Below are 20,507 nucleotides of genomic sequence, written 5' to 3'. Positions count from 1 at the left end.
GATCTGAAAAAGGCATATGACAAGGTGCCAAGAGAGAAGTATTCATTACGCTACAGTTATATGGTGCCAATGGGGCATTATATCAAGCAATACTTAGTGTGTATTTGAGTTGTAAGTCGGCAGTTAGAATTGAAAGAAGTACAGGAAGATGGTTTAATTTAAATCTGGTTTAAGACAAGGATGTACATTATCCCCTCTGTTATTCATTATCTATATGGATCATATTATGAAGGAAAGTGGTATGAAACATGATATCAGAATTGGAGATGTTAATGTGAGCTCTTTGCTTTATGCAGATGATGTTATACTTCTAAATAAATCTGTTACAAGTTTGCAAGATTCCCTGACTAAATTGAATAACTGTTGTAATAGATATGGTATGAAGGTCAGTATTAAAAAGACAAAGACAATGAAAATAGGTAAAATTATTGAAAATGTCAGTTGTGTTGTGAACGGGGAACCTCTGGAACAAGTAAAACATTTCAGCTTCTTAGGCACGATTTTTACTGAAGATAGTAAATTAAATATGGAAATAGACAACAGAATCAACAAAGCTGGTATGGTAGGAAGTCAATTGAATAAATTCATATGGAATAAGAGAGAAATTAGTCGGAACACTAAATTAGCTGTATACAAGACAGTGTTGAAACCAGTTTTAAGTTATGGATCTGAGAGCTGGGTCAGAAGTAAAACACTTGATCAAAGACTAGAGACTGCAGATATGAGAGTCCTGAGAAAGATTAGAGGCATGAACAGATGGCATCAATGGCAATATCATATTAAAAACGAGGATATTAGTAAAGAACTTGACATTGTCTGCATCCAGGAATGCATTAGCAGAGCTAATCTCAGGTGGTATGGTCACTTAAACAGAATGGTCAAGGAAAGATTAGCAGAACAAGTGTTCTCTGCCAGCTTGGCATAAAAATGACCCAGAGGAAGACCAAGATATAGGTGGATTGATATGGTACAATACAATGTGCCTTAGATGATAGAAATATAAGATCTGATAATGATATTATTGGAATCTTGACAAGTAACAGACTGATTTGGAAAAAAATTGTAGATAGGAAGTTAGTAATGATGTAATTTTTTCATGTAGTACTGTCCATATCCTGTACACCCCTTGAAGGTACATGTCAGGAATTTGATGATAATGATGATGAATGTTGTACTCTAAGTAATCACAGATCAACATACTTTGAATGATCGAAAAGTCTTGAAGGTGGTCCAACGAGTTTGATGAATAAAAGTGCCGAAACTGTTTTAGTCTTCAACGACGCTCTTGTTTGGATGATAATTAAATCATCTGCGAAAATCTGCATTCACATTCACTTGATGAAATGGGAATGGTATTCAGAGCACATACCAAACGCAATAGTTTTTCTGGGTATATCTTATCGAGAATGTATTCATGGAATCCACAAATCATTTCTCTTTCATTTAGTTGCAGTCTGATTGACAAATTTTTAATTTCTGCTGCTCCGAATGTTAGCTGAGCATCAATATCTTTAGACCAATGTTTTTGGTCAAGCACGCGAGCCCAAAAGTGCTAGCTCAACATCTTTGCTATCAAGCAACCTTTTTTTCAATTGACTCTTTCAATTTAGTATAAAATGTTTTTGGGTCAATTGGAGGATTATTTTTTGGAGCTTTTTCGTGAAATAAAACTCCACCAAAGCGCAGATCACGTACAACAGCTGCAGCACATCTATAATAGGGTCCAAAATTCTGTCTTCTTTCTTTCTTCAAAAACTTTACAAGTGCATTTATTTTTTGATTTGCCTTGTAAAGGTTCATGTCACTGTCTTTGCAGGTCTTAACTCAGACAATTCTTGGAGAGCGTCACACATCAATCCTAGATCCAATAAAAAGTCTGCATGTTATTTTTCTTAAGCCATCATGAGTACATTTATCATTTTTATCTCTCCTAGGATCATGCATCGCATCCTCAAAATGATGCACTAGAGATTCAAAATTATTCCACACAGCCAAAACTGAACGGAAACTAGATGACACCCATCGAGTACTTAAAATTCTTCCAATTTTCAGCAGCTCAACCTCTAGTGATTCCGCACATAAATGCAACTCTCTATGGTTTTCGCATTTACGGTTGTCTCCTTTCTTAAATATGGGGATTATTATAGCTGCTTCCCAGTCTTTGGGAATAATTTTCTTTTTCCATACAACATTGAATAGGTGTAATAGAAATTTTATGGTTTTCGTTCCTAAATTCTTTACCATTTTTGGTATTATTTGGTCATGGCTTGCTGATTTGCCCAGTTTTATTTTATTTATTGCTGCTAACAGTTCATTTGCATGAATTTCTTCACTCTGATCTTCTATTTTGCTTGTGTGTCTTGCTCTTAGGGTTCTATTTTTTCCGTGTCCTGCATCTTCCAATAATTCTTGAAAGTACTGTTTCCATCTTTCCATGATGTCTTCGGAATTTGTGAGTAACTTTCCATCCATATTTTTGATAAACTTTATGGGGAATTCTTTCTCTGACCTCATTCTTCTGAAAATATTATAGAAGAGTTTTTGGTTTCCTTTAAAATTTTGTTCTAAAGTATGTCCGAAGTCTTCCCAGCATTTTCTTTTCTCTGCTTTCACCAAGGTTTTAACTTTATTTCTTTGGTTGTTGTATAGTTCTCTATCAACCTGCAGCTTTGATGTTATATATCTCTTCCATAATTGCTTTTTCTTTTTAATTTCTTCTTTTAGTTCTTCAGCCTACCAGGATGTTTTATATTTCTTCTGTTTATTATTTAATGATACACCACAAATTTCTTTGCTTGTTTCTAGAAGAAGTGTTTTGAACCTGTACCATAGGTTTTCTACATCTTGGTCTTCGTATATATCTCTCTTTCTACTTCTTTCATCTTCTCTTCTATTTTACTTTTATACTCAATGGCTGTTTCTTCTTTCTTTAGTTTGTAGTTCTTTATCTTAACATTTATTTCCTTGCTACTTTTTCTACATTTTTCAACTTTTATTTTATGGATTGTTTCCAATACTAATAAGTAGTGGTCACTGCCTATTTCAGGACCTCTGTAGACTCTTGCATTTTTTGTATACTTCCAGTATGATTTGCTTATGATGGCGTAGTTAATTATAGATTTTTCGTTTCTATTGGGCTCTTCCCTAGTAAACTTATGGATTTCTTTATGCTTGAACATAGTATTCGCTATTACTAAATTATTTGTAAGGCAAAGATTTATTATTCTTTCTTCATTATTATTCCGGGTTATTTCTCCTTGTGATCCCAACACTTGTTTCGTTTCTTCATCTACTTGATTCCCTACCTGGCCATTAAGGTCTCCTAGTAGTATGATATGCCCTTGAACTTCTTCAATTGTTTTTTGTAAGAGTTCGAAGAATTCATCTTTAATTTCTTTATTGGCATTATCGTTTGGGCCATGTTCAACAATTACAGTGAATACTTGGTTGTCTGATTTAAAATCTATAGTGATTGTCAACAACCTTTCGTTTATTAGTTGCCATTTAGTAATATATTCTTTGAGATCTGGTTTAATTATGCAAGCTACCCCTTGTTTTCCCCATTCTCTTGGGTTTACCCCTGAATAGAAAAGTATATACCCATCTTTCATTTTCTGGCAACCTTGACCTTTCTTTTTTGTTTCTGTGACTGCTAGCAAATCCAATCTTGATTTTTTAAATTCATCAATTAATTCGTTTTCTTTTCCATGTAGAGTTTTAACGTTCCATGTTCCGTATCTCACGTACCTTTTCCCTCGCTTTGTCGTTAACCATTTAGGCAGTTCAGCTATCTCTTTGTTATTTCTTTTAATGAGTGAAATTTTAAGGTGTGCAGGGGATTAGCCTTCAGCACCTAAGTCTGGTGGTGGGACTGCCACCTTCGAGGCCCCCCCAGACCGGCCTGAGGGAAGTGCTATCCTGTTGGTCTGTGGGAGGTATTTTATTTCCCTCCTACCCTTCATAGTAAACTGTGACGAGCATTCCCCGATCTGCCACCAAGGAACGCGCCCGATGGGGGTTACAGGTGTCCCCACACGGGTTGAATCTATTGATTCCTGAAATTTTCTTTACAGCATCACTTACTGATAATTCTAGTCTGTGATTAACACAATGCCAAACTATAATAGAAGGAAATTTTTCTGACAGCAATTTTTTCACTCCACTTTTACACCCTAACATTACAGCAGTGCTGTCGCATGCTAGAGAAACTAAATATTTTTTTAAATAATCTGTCATCCCATAATAGTTAAGACAGAGTAAGGAATCAAATATACTTTTTGCCATTACGTTTTCAAGTTCGATCAAGTCCAAAAATAAATTTATCGGTGAATTAATTCCAACACCTTCGATACAGCATCGAATATACACTATGAGAGTGGTTTTATTTGTTGTTGATTCATCAATTATCAATGAAATTTATTTTTGGATTGAAAATTTCTTTAAACACATTTTTTCTCATTTCTTTACTTACATGATTCACAATATTAATACATGCATTTGTTGAATGAAGAATACGACCCATTTCAATTCCGTTCAGTTCTTGCAAATCAATCTCAGTTTCAAAATTATGGAATGATTGGTTTTCCTTTGCTACTTTATATGCAGTTCGAAAAATTTTTGCAGTTATTTCTTTTTCACGAGATAATGATTTTAAAAAACATTTTCAAGGGTCTTTTTTTCAGCTTCAGAAACAATTTTTAACGCTGCTTTGTGTGTAGCAAATTCTCTGTGATCGAACATTTTTTTTTCGAAGTGAGCTCATCTATAGCTTCCTATCTTTGCCAGAATACATAATCTCGTTGTTGGCCCATTCTTTGGAAATTTTCATTCCCATCTTTGTTTCAGTTCCAAGAGTTCTAACTTTTCTGCGAGGTGTACAGCCAAGTTTCTTTTTGTAAATATACATCCATTCATTTTTCAAGCAAAAATCATTTTTTTGATCTAATGTCCATCAATTCTGCCAGTCATTTTCAGTTTGGCCTTGCTCCTCAAGATTAGCTTGAGATGATTCGAAAACATCAACTGGCACCATTATTTCCATATTTTTTCACATCATGTCTGTTATTATTCTGGGCTTTTTATTAACGGGACTGGTGGATGAGAAGTAATTGGAAATCTTTTTCATTTTCAAACTTGGAATCAGACTTTTACACTAAAAAAGTAAAAAAAAAAAATGCTAAAAGGATATGAAAATAATGACATTAAAATTACATCAATTCAATAAAGATATTTTTTAGATTAATAAGTGTTTTACTGAAAATCTTTCGCATGTTGTCAATCACATGTCCATACAGCCACAAATATAGATAGTATGCACATTCGTGTTATGTATGCGCAAACATTATTTCAAAAATTACTTTTGGAAAATTTAAAAAACTAAAAAAAATAGGTGCCAGAATGCCGTTTCGGTACATTACGCCAGAAAAATAGCACTGCATAATAGTATAACATAAAAGTTTACATTACTGCTAACTTTTTGTCAGATCATTTCAATCTTCTAAGGCACTTGAACTGCATCATTCCACCTGGATCTTGGTCCTCTTTCCTGCCACCTGAGATTAACTCCTCTCATTCATTCATTCATTCCTGATTGCTAACAATGTCATGTTCCTTCCTAATATCTTCATTTTTAATATGACTCTACCATTGATGCCATCTGTTCATTTCCCAACTTTTTCTGAAATCTGCAGTTTCCAGTCTTGATCAATTGTTTTGTTTCTAATTGAGTTCTCAGATCCATGAGTTAAAAACTGGTTTGAACACTGTTTGTATAAGCTTGTTTAGTTTTTTGACTGATTTCTCTCATATTCTACATCAATTTATTCAATTGATGGAAAAATATTTTTTCAGCAAAAGAATGGATGTGTAAAATCAGTAGAAATGAAGGTACTAGGGAGAATGGAGGTGAGCATATGTAGTGGCTACTCCTGAAGTGTTAAATTGAGAGAATGAGAAAAATCATAGAATGCTGAATTCAGTTTCTCAAGTCCTAAATCTAAATTAAACACCTATTTCAAGATTTAAAGGTTAGCTGGGCTAAAGGGGATATTGCATTGTATGTATACTAATGCTGAATTGACCAATAATTATAGGCAGTGTTAGTGACAAGATTGACAGAGGACAATGGCACAGTGATTGTATGAGATGTTTTATTTTCTGGAGAATGGAGAGATCAGAACTAGGAGAGAGAGAGATATTACCATTGATAGCAGAAGAACTGCAACTAGCAAAAGAAGTTCAGCAAGGAGATACATTTGAGAGAGGTAGTGCATTTTGAAGCTTCTTGTGACTTCTACTCACAAAAGGTTGTAAACCTATAGCATACTAGTCAACTATACGGCATAGAAGAAAAGAACATGGGGGAAGAGAAGGAAATGAATTTATGCAGCTATCGAAAGATAAATACATAAATTGCATGTGATGGAAGGCCACTGGACTTGGGAGTATTGGATCTGTTTATAGCATTGAGAGACTTTGTCCATCACTGAGTAATTAGCATACAGATGCTTTACTAGAAAGTAGCTAAGTGTGGATTTTCAATTAAGAAGTGTTATCTATGGAACTGCAAAACTGGTGATTATGACAAATTTGGAGGCAGCTGGGAACACTTCCATGTGGTATTTTGGTATTGGTTTTAGATTATATTCCCAGCATCAGGACGGCTAATCAGGTGTGTGTGTTAAATGAATGAATCTTATCATAAAACAGGATCTTCAAAAAAAAAAAAAAACGCTGTGGACAGAAAGATGATCTGTAGACTTATGAATACAAAACACAGCCAAGTAGGATTGGTATGGTAAGGAAGACCAAGCAGATTATGAAAGGAATCCAACCAAATAGAATGACCAGAATTCCAAAGAGTCCTTTTGCTATGCAGACATAAAAGAAGTGCTGTGGAATCATAACTGAATACTGATGGTAGAGAGGAAACAGAAGCAGAAGATATTTGAAATATTGAGCAGTCACTTCGCAAGTGTGTATCATCCAAGTGGAGATAATATAGCAACTGATGCAACAGAGATCAAAATGAGAATAGAGGTAAATTAACTGGAGATGTTTAGGATATTAAGAAATCTTAATGTAAATACGGCCATGGGATTGGATAAGATATCAGCTTATTTTTAATAGGAAAATACTGGAGAAATGGGACTGCCCAACAGAGATAACAAATTATGTACCAGTTAAGGTACTTGAAAAACTAGTTAAGTGCAGAATCTGTTTGTTCATTTGACAGCTGAGTTGGATAGGAATATCTAACAGTATCATGGCTACATGATATTGTTAGATATCGTGTAGCCATGGATGAATGGACATCAGAGAGAGTGTTGTATATGGTAGAGGTGAAATGAAGATAAGGCAAGTGACCAACTAGGTCATTGCTGTTTAATTGATATTTTAATGATTTGTAGGGGGAATATTCAGTTGTTTGCCAATAATGCTAAACTGCAGTGAGGGAGATTAATAATTAATTAAGGTGATATAGAATGTGGTTTTAAAAACCACAGACTGTGTATTACATGGTTGGTGTAACGTTTAGTTATTTTGTATTTTATATTTTTTTATTATTTTACTTTTTTACTCAGTGTTTCCTGTCTTACTTCGTTATTTTCATGATTGCTTGAGCTTGTACAAAATGCCTATGTGCTTTAATCTCCAACCCACATATAATACTATTATTTGACTTTATTCCTTTCGTAATCTACTTAGCTCTACCCCCCCCCCTTTCAAGGCCATAAAGCATAGTCTCACACGTGCTAGTATCATAGACTTAGGAAAAGCCTCTGGCTGGGACCAAATCCTTAATCTACGTTGCTAAAATTCAAATGTATTAATCTTTAAAAATGTATCTTTTTGTTAACGACCACGCCATTAAGGATTGTGTAAAGGAATTTTTTCCTATCTTTCCTTTACATATAAGAGAATAATTTAGCTAAGCACGTATAATAACTCTTATATCAATTTTATCTCAGGCAATTCTGAATTATTCAGTCGTGGATGTTACTTTACTTAGGTCACGCAGGTTCGATTTGTTTTTATGAGACAGTGCATTGGCTAACAAAGATCAGGCAAGTTATTAACAAAACCAAACATGTTTATTCTAACTAAGACAATTAATATACAAAGGAAATTGGACATATCACGTCTGATTCTCCACAAAGCATTAGACAAATTATTTACATCAACTTATTAGACACGTGGATGGATCTTAGCACACATAAGCTTACTCTCATTACAACTGATATAAGGCAAAATTATACTATACACGATCTAAGCATTATGTAACACAAGTACTGTTCTAGTCTGCAGTATTCTTTTAAGCACATTCTAACTCACGTTAGGCTTTCTGACCTCTTCAACACATTATGCCATTAGTTAAACAGAATCAAATCTCTCGTTTGTACACACAATCTAGGCTATTAACATAAAGCAATCCACTTACAAGCTCACTATATCATTGTACAGTCCTGAATCCAAAAGGGTTAAGGGTGAATTCCGTTGGCTCCCTTCTTTTTCTTATGCAACGGCTGTGACCGGGCACCATTCGGCGGTTGTCTTCTTGCAGATTCCTTATAACTTTAATGCATTTTTTTCTCGATGTTAGGAACTTTGTCGGCTGCTGCAAATCAGTACATTCGTCGAAGAATTAAATGGAAGGAAATCTTGTAACACTGCCAGCAAACTCCCCATGACCTCCAGAACTACTGCTTGCCGCACCACAACTCCTCAAAGCTTTCCATGGGAACAAAAAATAAGAGAGAGCCCTCTCGCCCCTCAATCTCCACGTTTTATATCATTGGCCGTCCCTCAAAAAAAATTTCCAGATATACCGGAGCACCCTTATCACCCATGCTTACGTTAGGTTTTGGCAGCAAAATTCATAATCCGGTGACCTTTGAGACCGTTGTTGATCTTCAGTTTACTAGACTAATCCTTTCTGAGCTTTTTAGTTACAATTGCTTGTGGTTCTACATTCAGTTATTCTAACATTATGTTACAAAATTTAATATATTAAACAGGTTATATGTATTTTAATGACCCATAAAATCGATATAGGTGAAAAATATTTCTATTTTTCACTACAAGAGATTTTACATTGGAACCATGTAATACACAAAAGGAATTATGAGACAAGGGGATTTAAAGATAATGCTGGACTAAGTGATAAGGAAGTTATTATCTTTTCTTTATGTGATTTTGATATGATGTCGAGACTTGTGGTCAGATTTGCTTTCTGATTTCTTGGAGATGTAAAAGTGGTGGAAAGGATTCAGAGGTAATAATGATAGATTTTTGGAATGCTTGGAGGATAGGCAGAAGGTTTCAGGGTTGGCTGCAGTACAAAGATTAACTGATAGATGCAAAAGTAATAGAAACACAGTAATTTATCAGATGGGCATCCTATAGAGTAGATGCTAGAGAAATCTTTCGATACTTGAGTGGATAAGAGAAAATGGGGGGATCACCTCTGGAAGTTGTTTAAGGCAGGGTTTCCCAAATTGTGTTCCATGATGTCAGTGACCAAGCCATGATACTACAATTTCTAAAAATGGAAGTAATTTGGGAAAGGGAATACCGCTGTTTATGACCAGATAGGCCTCCCATTGTTGCAATTTTTATGACCAGTCATAAAAATTGCAACAATGGGATGCCTATCTTGTTCTCAAAACTGAACAAAATAACATCTATGTTGCAAATGTTATTAGTGACCAATCAGCAAGGAAGTATAAAGAAAATTTTTCCACTGAAATTGAAGATCAAGGTAGTCTGTAGCCAGTTCTCGAATCTAGTAATGCTGAATACTTTCTTCGCAAGTTCGTATTGTAGCATGAAAGTGCTTGTTTCGAAACCATAGTGCCGTGATTTTTAAAAGTAATAGGCCTACAGATTTAAATTTTAATATGAATAAAAGACAAGGGATTTTGTTTAATTTTGGTGTTAAGAAATCTCTTATTGAAGGTGTTTGTGATGCAACAGATAGTGATTCATCCACCTCCAGCCTACAAAGTGATCTCCAGGATACAAAAGGAGGGGAAAACTACCAGCACACAGGCGAAAAGGTCTGCATTCACCTGTAAGTACTTATAATAATATTATAAATTTTTGGTGATCAGAATGGGATATGTCAATGAAAATCAGCCCAAATTAATCTAATGATGTTGGCCTGAGGAAACTATAATATGCTACAAGATTTCATTAGTCCAGTGATTGATAACTGATTTAAATGTAATTTTATATTTGTCAACATGTCACACCATATACATAAGTGTACTAATACTCTTTATGATTATGTCATAATTAATTATTAATACATTACAAAATAGCCAAGGTGTTCCATGAAAATTTCAGGATTTGTGAAGTGTTCTGTCGTAAGAAAAATCTGGGAAATGCTAGCTTAAGGTGTAGTTAGCAAGAGTGTGAAGACAAAATATTTTTTTTTTTTTGTGGAGAGTAGTCTGTGATCATGAGTTGCTTCATCTGTAAGATGCATTGTGGTCTTTCCTCAATGCATCTTAGACTCAATGGAGATGCTCACATAATAATAAAATTATAATAATTTCTCTTTCTTGAAATTGCATGAAATTTGATATTTAAGATATTTATTAAAATTATTAAAATTTTTCAGTTCCTTGATTAGTCAATAAATATTCTTGATTAGTAGTTAATCTCAGCAGTTATCATTAAATACAAATTGCATTTTTTCATTAAAATGTGTAGTTTGCAATTTTGCCAAAAAAAATTTATTTTTTAAGCCTCAGAAAAACCAGCTCATGATATGTCAAAAATATGGAGTCTGTCATTAGCAGATGCCATTGATGAAGATGTTGAACTTATAGATTCGGACCAACTTTTGGATGAGGATGATCTCATAAAACCTGATCCCGAATCTTTGAAAGGTAGAATTTCTTTATTTGCAGCCAAAAGTATAAAAATTTTCATATACAACATTTGTATTAAAATTTGTTTTGAATATACTTCCATTTCAAGTAAAAACGTAAAATAGTGCAATTATGATTCATGATTCACAAAACACAATTCTGATTTCACTAAAACTTCAAAGATATGATTAAAAAGAGAAAAAAAGACTAATAGTCGGTTGATGCTACTGCAATTAGCACAGGACTAATTTGTTGGGTATAGGCAGAGCAGAATATGTTGGATCACATGCTGTTTATTTCAAAATGGTAGCTTACATTGAGAAGACTTCAAAGAAAGCACTTGTTCATAAAGTTCTTCTTCAAACTGGAAAACTTTTCACAGAAATCTTTGTATTGTTGCAATTTGCTTTGAAAGAGGAAATATGATGGCAAGACATGATGAAATGTTATGGTGGCTGGCACATTGCCTGGTTCAGCAAAAAGTGCCCTCATGCTGCTTTTATTAGGAAACCAGGACCGACCTTGGTTGGCTGAGTGGTTAGCATACCTGCTCTTCAACCAGTAAGCTGCAGGTTCAAATCCCACCATGGGCATGAATGTTTGTGTTTGTCACTAGGTGGGAGATGAATTTCATCACCCCACTTATTGGAGACCTGGAATAGTTTGAAAAAGTTCTGTGTTTGGTCTCTAGACTATGTAAAGAAATAAATTAAAATAAAAAAGTAAAAAATAGGGAAAAAATTGTTAGTTCACCCACAGTACCAAATGTACTACAGCCTTGCAAAATAACCTTTCATGGATGGGAGACAACAACAACAAAAAAAAAACATTGAAAAATAAACTCCAGGAACAGCTAGAGTAAGAGGTATCAATGGAAAAGAAACTAAACTGGCAAAAAAATAGAGAAGGACCAGATCAACATAATTGGTGTTGTCCAAACAAAAAAACCAGGCGACCGTCTTTTAAATAATAACTACAAGATATTATGTTGAGGCAAGATTGATCAGGATACCTCTAAATACCAAACATGGAACATTTTCGTTCCACTTCTAGTCTCCAGTAAACAGAAAGGTAATCCCATACTAGTCAGTGAAATTCATCTCCAACCTCATGATAATCATAAGCATCCATGTCCTGGTTGGTATTTAAACCTGCTGCCTAAGTTGGAGAGAGAAGGTATGTTAACCAATCAGCCAACCAGACCTGCTAGTCACGTTGAGAATTGTTGAATGAAACAAGGAGTGACAGAATTGAGAGAAAATATTCATGAGAAATGTAAAAAGTATACACATCAATAACTGGGATAAGACCTATCAGAAACCTGAAATGGCAGCTGGAGCAAATGATATTTGACACTTAGAAATGCTCAAATATGTGAGGTATAAGTTTTACGGTGGCTACATTGCATAATTCGAAAGGCCTGGTCAGAAGTTTGAATTCTAGATATTGAAGTAGAGCTCTGTATCCATCTATAAAAAGAGAAATAAAACTGAACATAAGAATTAGAGGAATTTCTTTACTGAGTGTTCCAGATAAGATTTATGTAAAGATACTCGAGAATGGGCTAAGAAAAATTGTGGATAAGAAACTTTAGAAGAACAAGCTGGGTTCAAACCCAGAGTCATCAGGATCAGACTTTCATTTTAAGACAAATTGTTATGTACCATCCAGTTGTTTTTGACTCTTGGTGATCCTGTGAACTAAGGTTCTCCATCCCACTTGTCCTTTCTTTCAGCAATAATTGTAAGTTCAAGGTGGTAAGTTCTTTTGTGGTCTTCCTCTTCTTCTCATTCCTTTAATCTTTCCCAACACAACTGCATTTTCCAATGATTCATCAGCTTGCATAATATGTCCAAAGTACATCAACTTCTGTTTAGTGATCATCGCCTCCAAGGAGCATTCTGTCTTTATATTCTCTAAAACTTTCTTATTGATCATTCTTGCAGTCCATGGTATTCTTAATAGTCTCCTCCACGCCCATAATTCAAACAAATCAATTTGCTTTCTGTCATCTTAATAATCCAGCTTTCACATCCATACATCACTTGTGGAAATACCATTGCCGTGACAATTTTAACTTTCATGGCCTTACTCACACCTCTATCTCTCATACTTTTTGGCAGGTTTAACATAGCTTTTTTTTTTTTTCCAATGACTATCCTCCTTTTAATTTCATCTTCACATTTACCATCATTTCTGATTCTGGACCCCAGTAAATCATAACATTCAATGATTTCTGTTTTATTTCCTTCCATTATAAATCCATTTAAATCACCACAAGCTATCACTTTTGTTTTGCTGATGTTTAAATTAAGCCAGCTTTGTTACTTTCTGTCTTAACCAATACAATCAACTGCTCCAGATCTTCCTCGTTTTCTGCTTATGAGGGTTGTATCATTTATTTATTTTCTGCCACCAATCTTAATTCCAGTGGTATCTTTGTCTAAATCAGCCATTTTCCAAATATATTCACTATAAATATTAAAAAGGTAGGGCGACAATATACAACCCTTCTGAGACTGTTTTTACTGAAGCTTTTTGGTTGTCATATAGCTCTCTTATCAAGAGAATTAGATGTTTAGGTATTCTGATTGATCGCATTACGATCCACAATCTGGTGTGTGATCCATGCAATCAAAAGCTTTCTTATAATCAGTAAAACAGATGAATACTTTCTTCTGAAATTCTCTTGCTCTTTGCATAATCCATCTCATGTTTGCTGTTTGGTCTCTAGTTCCTCTACCTCTCCTAAAGCCTGCCTGTTCTTGTGGCATTTCTCTATTCACATATGGCTCCAACCTTTGTTGGATCACTTTCAATTTAATTTCAGCATGTGAAATTAAAGCTATGGTTCTAATTCTCACGATCTCTGGGATTTGATTTTTTTGGAATTGAGATGAATGGTTGAGAAATTATGAAAGTATAACAAATCTTAAGTTTTTTGATCCAGAAAATATATATGACAAGATGCCAAGATAAAAGCTGTTCAGAAATATACAATTATAGGTTGTAAATAGTATTATACAAAGCAATACATAGACAGACTTTAGAAATTCAATTTGGTTCAGTTCTTAATTCAATATATAGTCTATATTTAAGTTGTAAGTCAGCAGATAGAATTGAAGGAGGCTCAAGAAGATGGTTTGTTGTTAAATCAAGTGTAAGACAATGTGCACTATCTACTCTCTCTCTCTCTCTCTATTCATCATCTATGTGGATCACACTATAACAGAAAGTGACATGAAACCTTGCATCAAAGTTGGAGATATTAATGTTTGCTATTAACTTGATGCAAATGGTGTTATACTTTTAATAAATTCATTAAATCGAGTAATTTCTGTAAGAAATTTTTTATGAAAATTAGCAATAGAAAGACAAAAACTTTAAAAATTGCCAAGAACATGAGAAATATCCGCTGCATCTTGAATGGAAACTTATAGAAGAAATGCTTCTGCTATTTAGTCTCAATTTTTAGTCATTGTCAGCATCATCACTTTCCTGATATTTAGCCTCAAGGCATGTTCAGGTTACTATAACAGCACCAAGTGATTAAGTTTACATTATTATAAATCTTCCATCAACAGTTGTCCACAAAATTACTCTATTACTTGTAAGCACTCCATTATTGTCAAATCTAACATTTCGTGTCTCTAAGACACATCTGACTGAATCAACCCACCTAGACATTGGTCTCTTTCTTGGCATCAAATACATGTTTTGCTAACCTTGCCTCATCCACTCTGTTTAAGTGGCCATATACCATCTTGGATGAGCTCTGCTGACACATTCTCGAATGCTAACAATGTCGGGTTCCTTTCTAATTTTTCCTTTTTAATATGATTCTGTCATTGATGCCATCAGTTCACTCTCCTGTTTTTTATCAGAAACTCATATCTGGTCTCATTTGATCAAGTGCATTATTTCTAACCCAACTCTCAGATCCATGACTAAAAATTGGTTTAAATACTATCTTGTATTACTGCCAGTTTGGTGTTTTGACTAATTTCTCTCTTATTCCATATAAACTTATTCAGTTGACTTCCTACCATACCGGCTTTGTTGATTCTGTTGTCATCATCAAATTCTTGACATGTATCCTCAGGTGGTGCAAACAATATGATAATACATGAAAAACCTGCATCATTACTAACTTCCTATCTACAATTTTCCTTCAAATCAATCTGTTACCTGTCAGACTCCAATATTATCAGATCTTATATTTCTGTCTTCTAAGGCACTTTTTACTGTATCAATCCACCTATATCTTGGTCTTCCTCTGGGTCTTTTTCCTGGCAGAGAACATTTGTTTTGCTAATCTTTCCTCGCCCATTTTGTTTAAGTGACCATACCACCTGTGATTAGCTCTTTCCTAATATCCTCATTTTTAATGATATTTTCATTGATGCCATCTGTTCATGCCCCTAATATTTCTCAGGAAGTGTTTTATTTCTAACATAGCTCTCAGATCCATAAGTTAAAATTAGTTTGAACACTGTCTTGTATACATCTTTCTCTCTTATTCCATTTCAACTAGCTCCATTTCTTTGCCATTCAGGCTTCTTATGTTGATAGTACCAATCTTTAACTCTAGTGATGTTGAGTTGGTGTGTGTTTTAGGATTTATTCCAGTAGCTGCCTTTTCACTGTTTGCTTTGGTTCCCTGTCAAAAACAGCGCGGGCCTTGTTTAACTGGACGACGCCCCAGCCGGCATGAAATTCTGTCATGTTGTACCATCATTTGAATTTTTGGTTTAAGCCAATAAGAATACAATTTGGTCGGCTAAATCTCAAATTGCCAGCCCATCCTCATCCATTCAGTATCCAGATAGATACCTAACAGGGTGCACCATAAGAAAGTGAAGATTGGACATTAGGTAGGAAGCCCTGGTCAGTTCTCCGCATTCCTTTAAATGTGGAGGTCTCTTCTCAGTTACCAAATTCTTCCCATGATTTTTGTTTAGCTACATTTATACATAGGTTCTCTCTCTCTCTCTTACATTTTTCTCTGTTTTCTTTTAGTGCATCTGCCAACTTATTTGCTAGGATCTTTTGATATGCTTTCTTCTTTTCCATGACTGCTTCTTTAACTTCTTGTGTCCACTATGAGGGGGGTTCTTATTTTTCTATCCTTGTTTCACTGTAGATTCATATTGCTCCTTGGAATACATATATTTTGCCTTTCATTATGGACATAATATTTTCCTATACAAAGGCGTAATATATCATACTGTACTTCACTTATCAACTTCAGGATTCCATTTCTTTGGAGAGTAATTAAAGATGCACGTGAAATCTTTCCTGAGTAAACTTAACTCGGGTGTTTATTAGACCGCTTTCGGCTTTCTTTCTTGCTTGACTTCTTTTCTACTTTCTAGTATTCCTGTTACCCAGTGATAGCTGTTCTAAAAACATTTGAAGCGTCTATCTATTACCGAGATTCAAAGCGGAACTCAAGTGACAAAATATCTGCCATTGCCACCGTGCATGCATGTTGTACAACAAGTGTGACATACGAGCACTACTGTAACATAAACTTACAAAAAATGTACATACAACATTGCTGTGTTATTCCCTAAGGATTAAAATATATGGTAAGCAAGTGTACTATTTAATTACATTTAAGGCTCTTTTAATATTGCTAGCTCTTAATCACATAGCATCTCCAATAGTACTATGCACATAATTGCAATACGAAATGCAAAGAAATCACATATATACAGGGTGTTCGGGATAAATTTGACATATTTATAATTAATTATATTTTTCCGTAAGTTACATGTATTAACACACACTTCTCTTCATTTAAAAGTTTGGACCCTTCTTCATTCACATACAAGATGTCAGAAAGGATGGATAGCTGGAACCCACCTGAATCATGGAAGAGAATAACTTGTATCATGATGATTCGTGCCCGCCATCAAAATAAAGATATTACAACTGCTGCCCAATGCTCCCTGAATACAGTAAAAACAATCAGGCATGAACTAGAGACTTGCAATGGTGACTACGAGGATGTAGCAAGAAGAAAGATCCCTAGCAGACGATCTGATTGCGTTCGTACAGCAGAATTCCTCGCAAATCTGCAGGAACAGGTGTTGAAGAACCCTGGCATTGGAATTCGGGCTTTGTTCGTGGAGTTGCTAACTGTAGTCAAGCCCTGGATAACAAGGGTAGGCAATGGTAGGCCGTATGTATGGCAGCAGGATTCGGCCCCTTGCCACACCTCTGGGAAAAGTCAAAAATGGTTGTCTGAAAATTTCTACGACTTCACCAGTCCAAATGTTTGGCCTCCAAACTCCCCAGACCTTAACCCCATGGATTATTTTGTATGGGGCGCAGTTGAAAAAGACACCAATCGCACTTCCAGTAATACAAAAGCCCAGTTAATGGATAAAATTAAAACAGTTTTTGCGGCCCTTCCCAGGGAGACTGTAGCATCAGCTTGTTCGAGGTTCCGAAGCAGAATTGAAGCTGTGATCGATGCTAATGGTGGTTATTTTGAGTAAATCTTGTTGATAGTATTGTAATTAACTCTGCCTGTAATGTTTTTTTGTCAATTCGTTAAATTTAATAGATACAAAGAAGATTTTCTTTTTCCTTACGAAACTGTCAAATTTATCCCGAACACCCTGTATGTATCTTTTTAGATTACTCTATCACATAACAAAATGTATTCCTCATTAAATATTTTCACTAAACATACAACTGTAATAAAATTAACATAATAAACTAAACATTTATGCAAGAATTTTGCAGAACTATTTTCCTTCTTTCCATTTCATTGGGACTTTACTAGAGGTGAGATTTAAGGTAAACAGCCTAGTCAGAGGCAATAATAATTCCTTTGCACGTTCTCATAATATGTGAGCTGATTTCCCCCATCTAATCCCTCTGCCTTATTTGCATTGACATCCTGCAATATCCTAACTACTTCCTGTTCATCACCCTCTATTATCACATCATTTCTTGTCACTTTTGTTCTTGGCAATAGATCTTTTGTAGTAACTCAACTATTTTGTTTGTTTCTGCCACTTCATTACCTTCAATGCTTGCTAAAGTTATCCTTCAGTAGTCATTCTTCATTTTACTTGCCATATAGCAAAAGAACTCTTTGGCCTGCTCAGATTTAGTTTTCCATACCATGTTTGTCATTTTTCTTGCCCAAATCTTGTACTACTCATGAGCTTGCTGAGCATCTTTCCTCTTGTATACTCTCCACACCATTTTTAGCTTGTGCTTGATGATACTACTCATCCATCTAACTCCTACCTGATTTATTCCTCCTAATCTTAGGTATACATTCCGACATTACTTACTTCAGATGTAGCTTGAATATCCCCCCCCCCCAGGGTACTACTTCAGGTTGCATTCTAAGCTTGTCATAATCACTTGCCCTGTATTTCCATATATACTACTTTGTAACTGAAAATTCCACATTTGGAAATCTCTCAAGTCAAGACTACATGCTCACTCTCCACAGTCAGAGGCACTATGATCAAGCTTTGGTTATGGACAGATCTTCTGATACTGTGACCATATGTAACTCTCATACCCTCTCCTGCATCACATACTGTTTTAAGTAATTATATCTTATTAGATAAATAAATTCCATTTCCTTTTTGCCATGTGATCATTACCCTTTCCACTCTGTCTCCATAGTTATAGTCTCCATAGCGATTACTGAATCTGCACTCATTTTGCTGATTTGCTGAAGCATGTCTTCCATGTCATTTCTTTCACTATCTAGTTTATAGTAATAACCAGCTGTATATTTGGTCCTATTGGTTTTTATTGCACACTAGATTGTTTCATGAACTGCCACACACACACTGTCTTCCTGATATACTTTTTTTGACTGCAGTTCATTCATCAGCTGTAATCATCTTCATGATCATCATTATCAGTTCCATTCTGTTTTCTCTGTCCTCCTTGAAAATACTATGCCTCTCACATTTTATTCTAGTAACTAAATCATTTGCTCTCAGCCAATTCTCACTTAACTTAGGGTGAGGGTACACCAACTAATGATAGAAACTTCTCACTCTTATTCCCAATACGTCCAACATTAGTGTACATAAATTGTAGCATCCTCTTGAGTTCATAACCACCTTTACGCCTTGTATTGAGTACCCCATTCTGTTTTCTCTTGAGAGATTAGATTGTGCATTTTTTTGGTCCTTACTATCACTCACCTCTTGGGTGCCTGCATACATATCACTAGCATCCAACCTAATATCGTTAGTTTTTTCTAACTTATCACTTCCATACCCTTACTGAATGAAAGTGCTCTCTCTCTAGACACCTAACTCTGAATCTGTTTAAATGAAGCCCATCAAATTGCCTGCTTTTATGATAGAGGCAGTAAACTTAGTCTTATCCTCACATTCTTCCTCTTTGCTTCTTCCAGTAACTCCTTCATAACTTCTCTCATATATTTTTCATCTTTCAGATCATTAATGCCAGCTAAACAATCAATACTTTCACTTTATCTTTTTTGCACCCTGACAGCTTCACTAATATTAATTTTCATACCAGGGAAACAAGATTTAGTTAAGCTATTAAATACTCCTCTTATCATAGAATCATCATTAAAATTTTTCTCCTTAACCTCCTTTTACAAGTACAATCCTGTTTCTTCACTTGCACCTTTGGGTTTTTCCTTTTCTCAGAACTGTCATAAATGCTGCTAAAATATCAGCAATATCAAGAAACACAGACCTATATGTTTCTCTCAGGAGGACCCCACCCAAAAGCAGTTCACTGTTATTCGTAAAGACAGAACTGGAGATAGTCCTTCCTATCCATGGCATTTCTTATTACAATATGTTCTATTTATTACCACCAGGTTCTGAGTTAAACGAGATCAACCTTGATAGCCTTATATTGCACCTGTCTCAGCTCATACTTCTTATGAGTGACTTGAATGGACACAACACTGTGTGGTAGTGCCAACACAAATGGACAAGGCCATATCAGTGAGTAGATGCTGGATAATAATGACCTCTCCCTTCTTAATAATAGACTCATTACCTTATTCCATATGCCTATCTGCTTATATTCTACAATAGATCTTACAATCTGCTTCCCTGCCATGCTCATGTGGGATGTCAGAGAGATAGAGAACATGCATGGAAGCAATCGTTTTCCTGCAATTTGTACTTTGTCCTCACAGGAACACATGCCCTCCTATGTGAATTACCATATGGAAAATGGAACAGGCTGACTGGAATACTTTTTTCCATCTTGCAAAATTTAATGCTGAGGCACCAGTACAAACATCTATCAATAAAGCAATCATATATATATATATATATATATATATATATATATATATCTCTGACAGACAGACAGAGTGACTGACTTTACTTTACTTTACTTTTTACTTACGTATTGTATTGTATTGTACATGCAGCAACAGCCACATTTCCAAAAACATTATTTTCATTTCCACTCTATCCAAAGTCTTAGCAGATCTCTGAGTGCTAAGCAGCCAAAAAAAAGATTAGGACATAGAATGAGATATATTTCATAGATACCTACCATATCATATCTCACAGCATTTAAACATCAGGTCAAACCATGTTACATTAGATGTCAGAGTCTAAAACAATCTTGGACCCAGTTTATCAT

General features: G+C 35.0%; 1 protein-coding gene across 3 annotated transcripts in view; it reads left to right on the top strand.

Moving 5' to 3' along the window:
* The window catches only part of CIAPIN1 (cytokine induced apoptosis inhibitor 1), a 139,539-nt gene that overhangs the window by 108,200 nt on the left and 10,832 nt on the right, over nt 1–20,507 (top strand). For all 3 annotated transcript variants that reach the window (XM_090398154.1, XM_090398156.1, XM_090398155.1), the window contains exon 6: nt 10,752–10,895. In XM_090398154.1, the coding sequence (XP_090254280.1) occupies nt 10,752–10,895 (144 nt within the window). The remainder of the gene's footprint in view (nt 1–10,751; nt 10,896–20,507) is intronic.

Source organism: Typopeltis vanoorti, chromosome 9 (assembly GCF_054136105.1).
Source record: "Typopeltis vanoorti isolate ZY-2024b chromosome 9, IOZ_Tvanoo_1.0, whole genome shotgun sequence".
Classification (NCBI taxonomy): domain Eukaryota; kingdom Metazoa; phylum Arthropoda; class Arachnida; order Uropygi; family Thelyphonidae; genus Typopeltis; species Typopeltis vanoorti.
The sequence above is the reverse complement of the archived record's forward strand: the minus strand, read 5'-3'. Positions and strand labels throughout refer to the sequence as shown.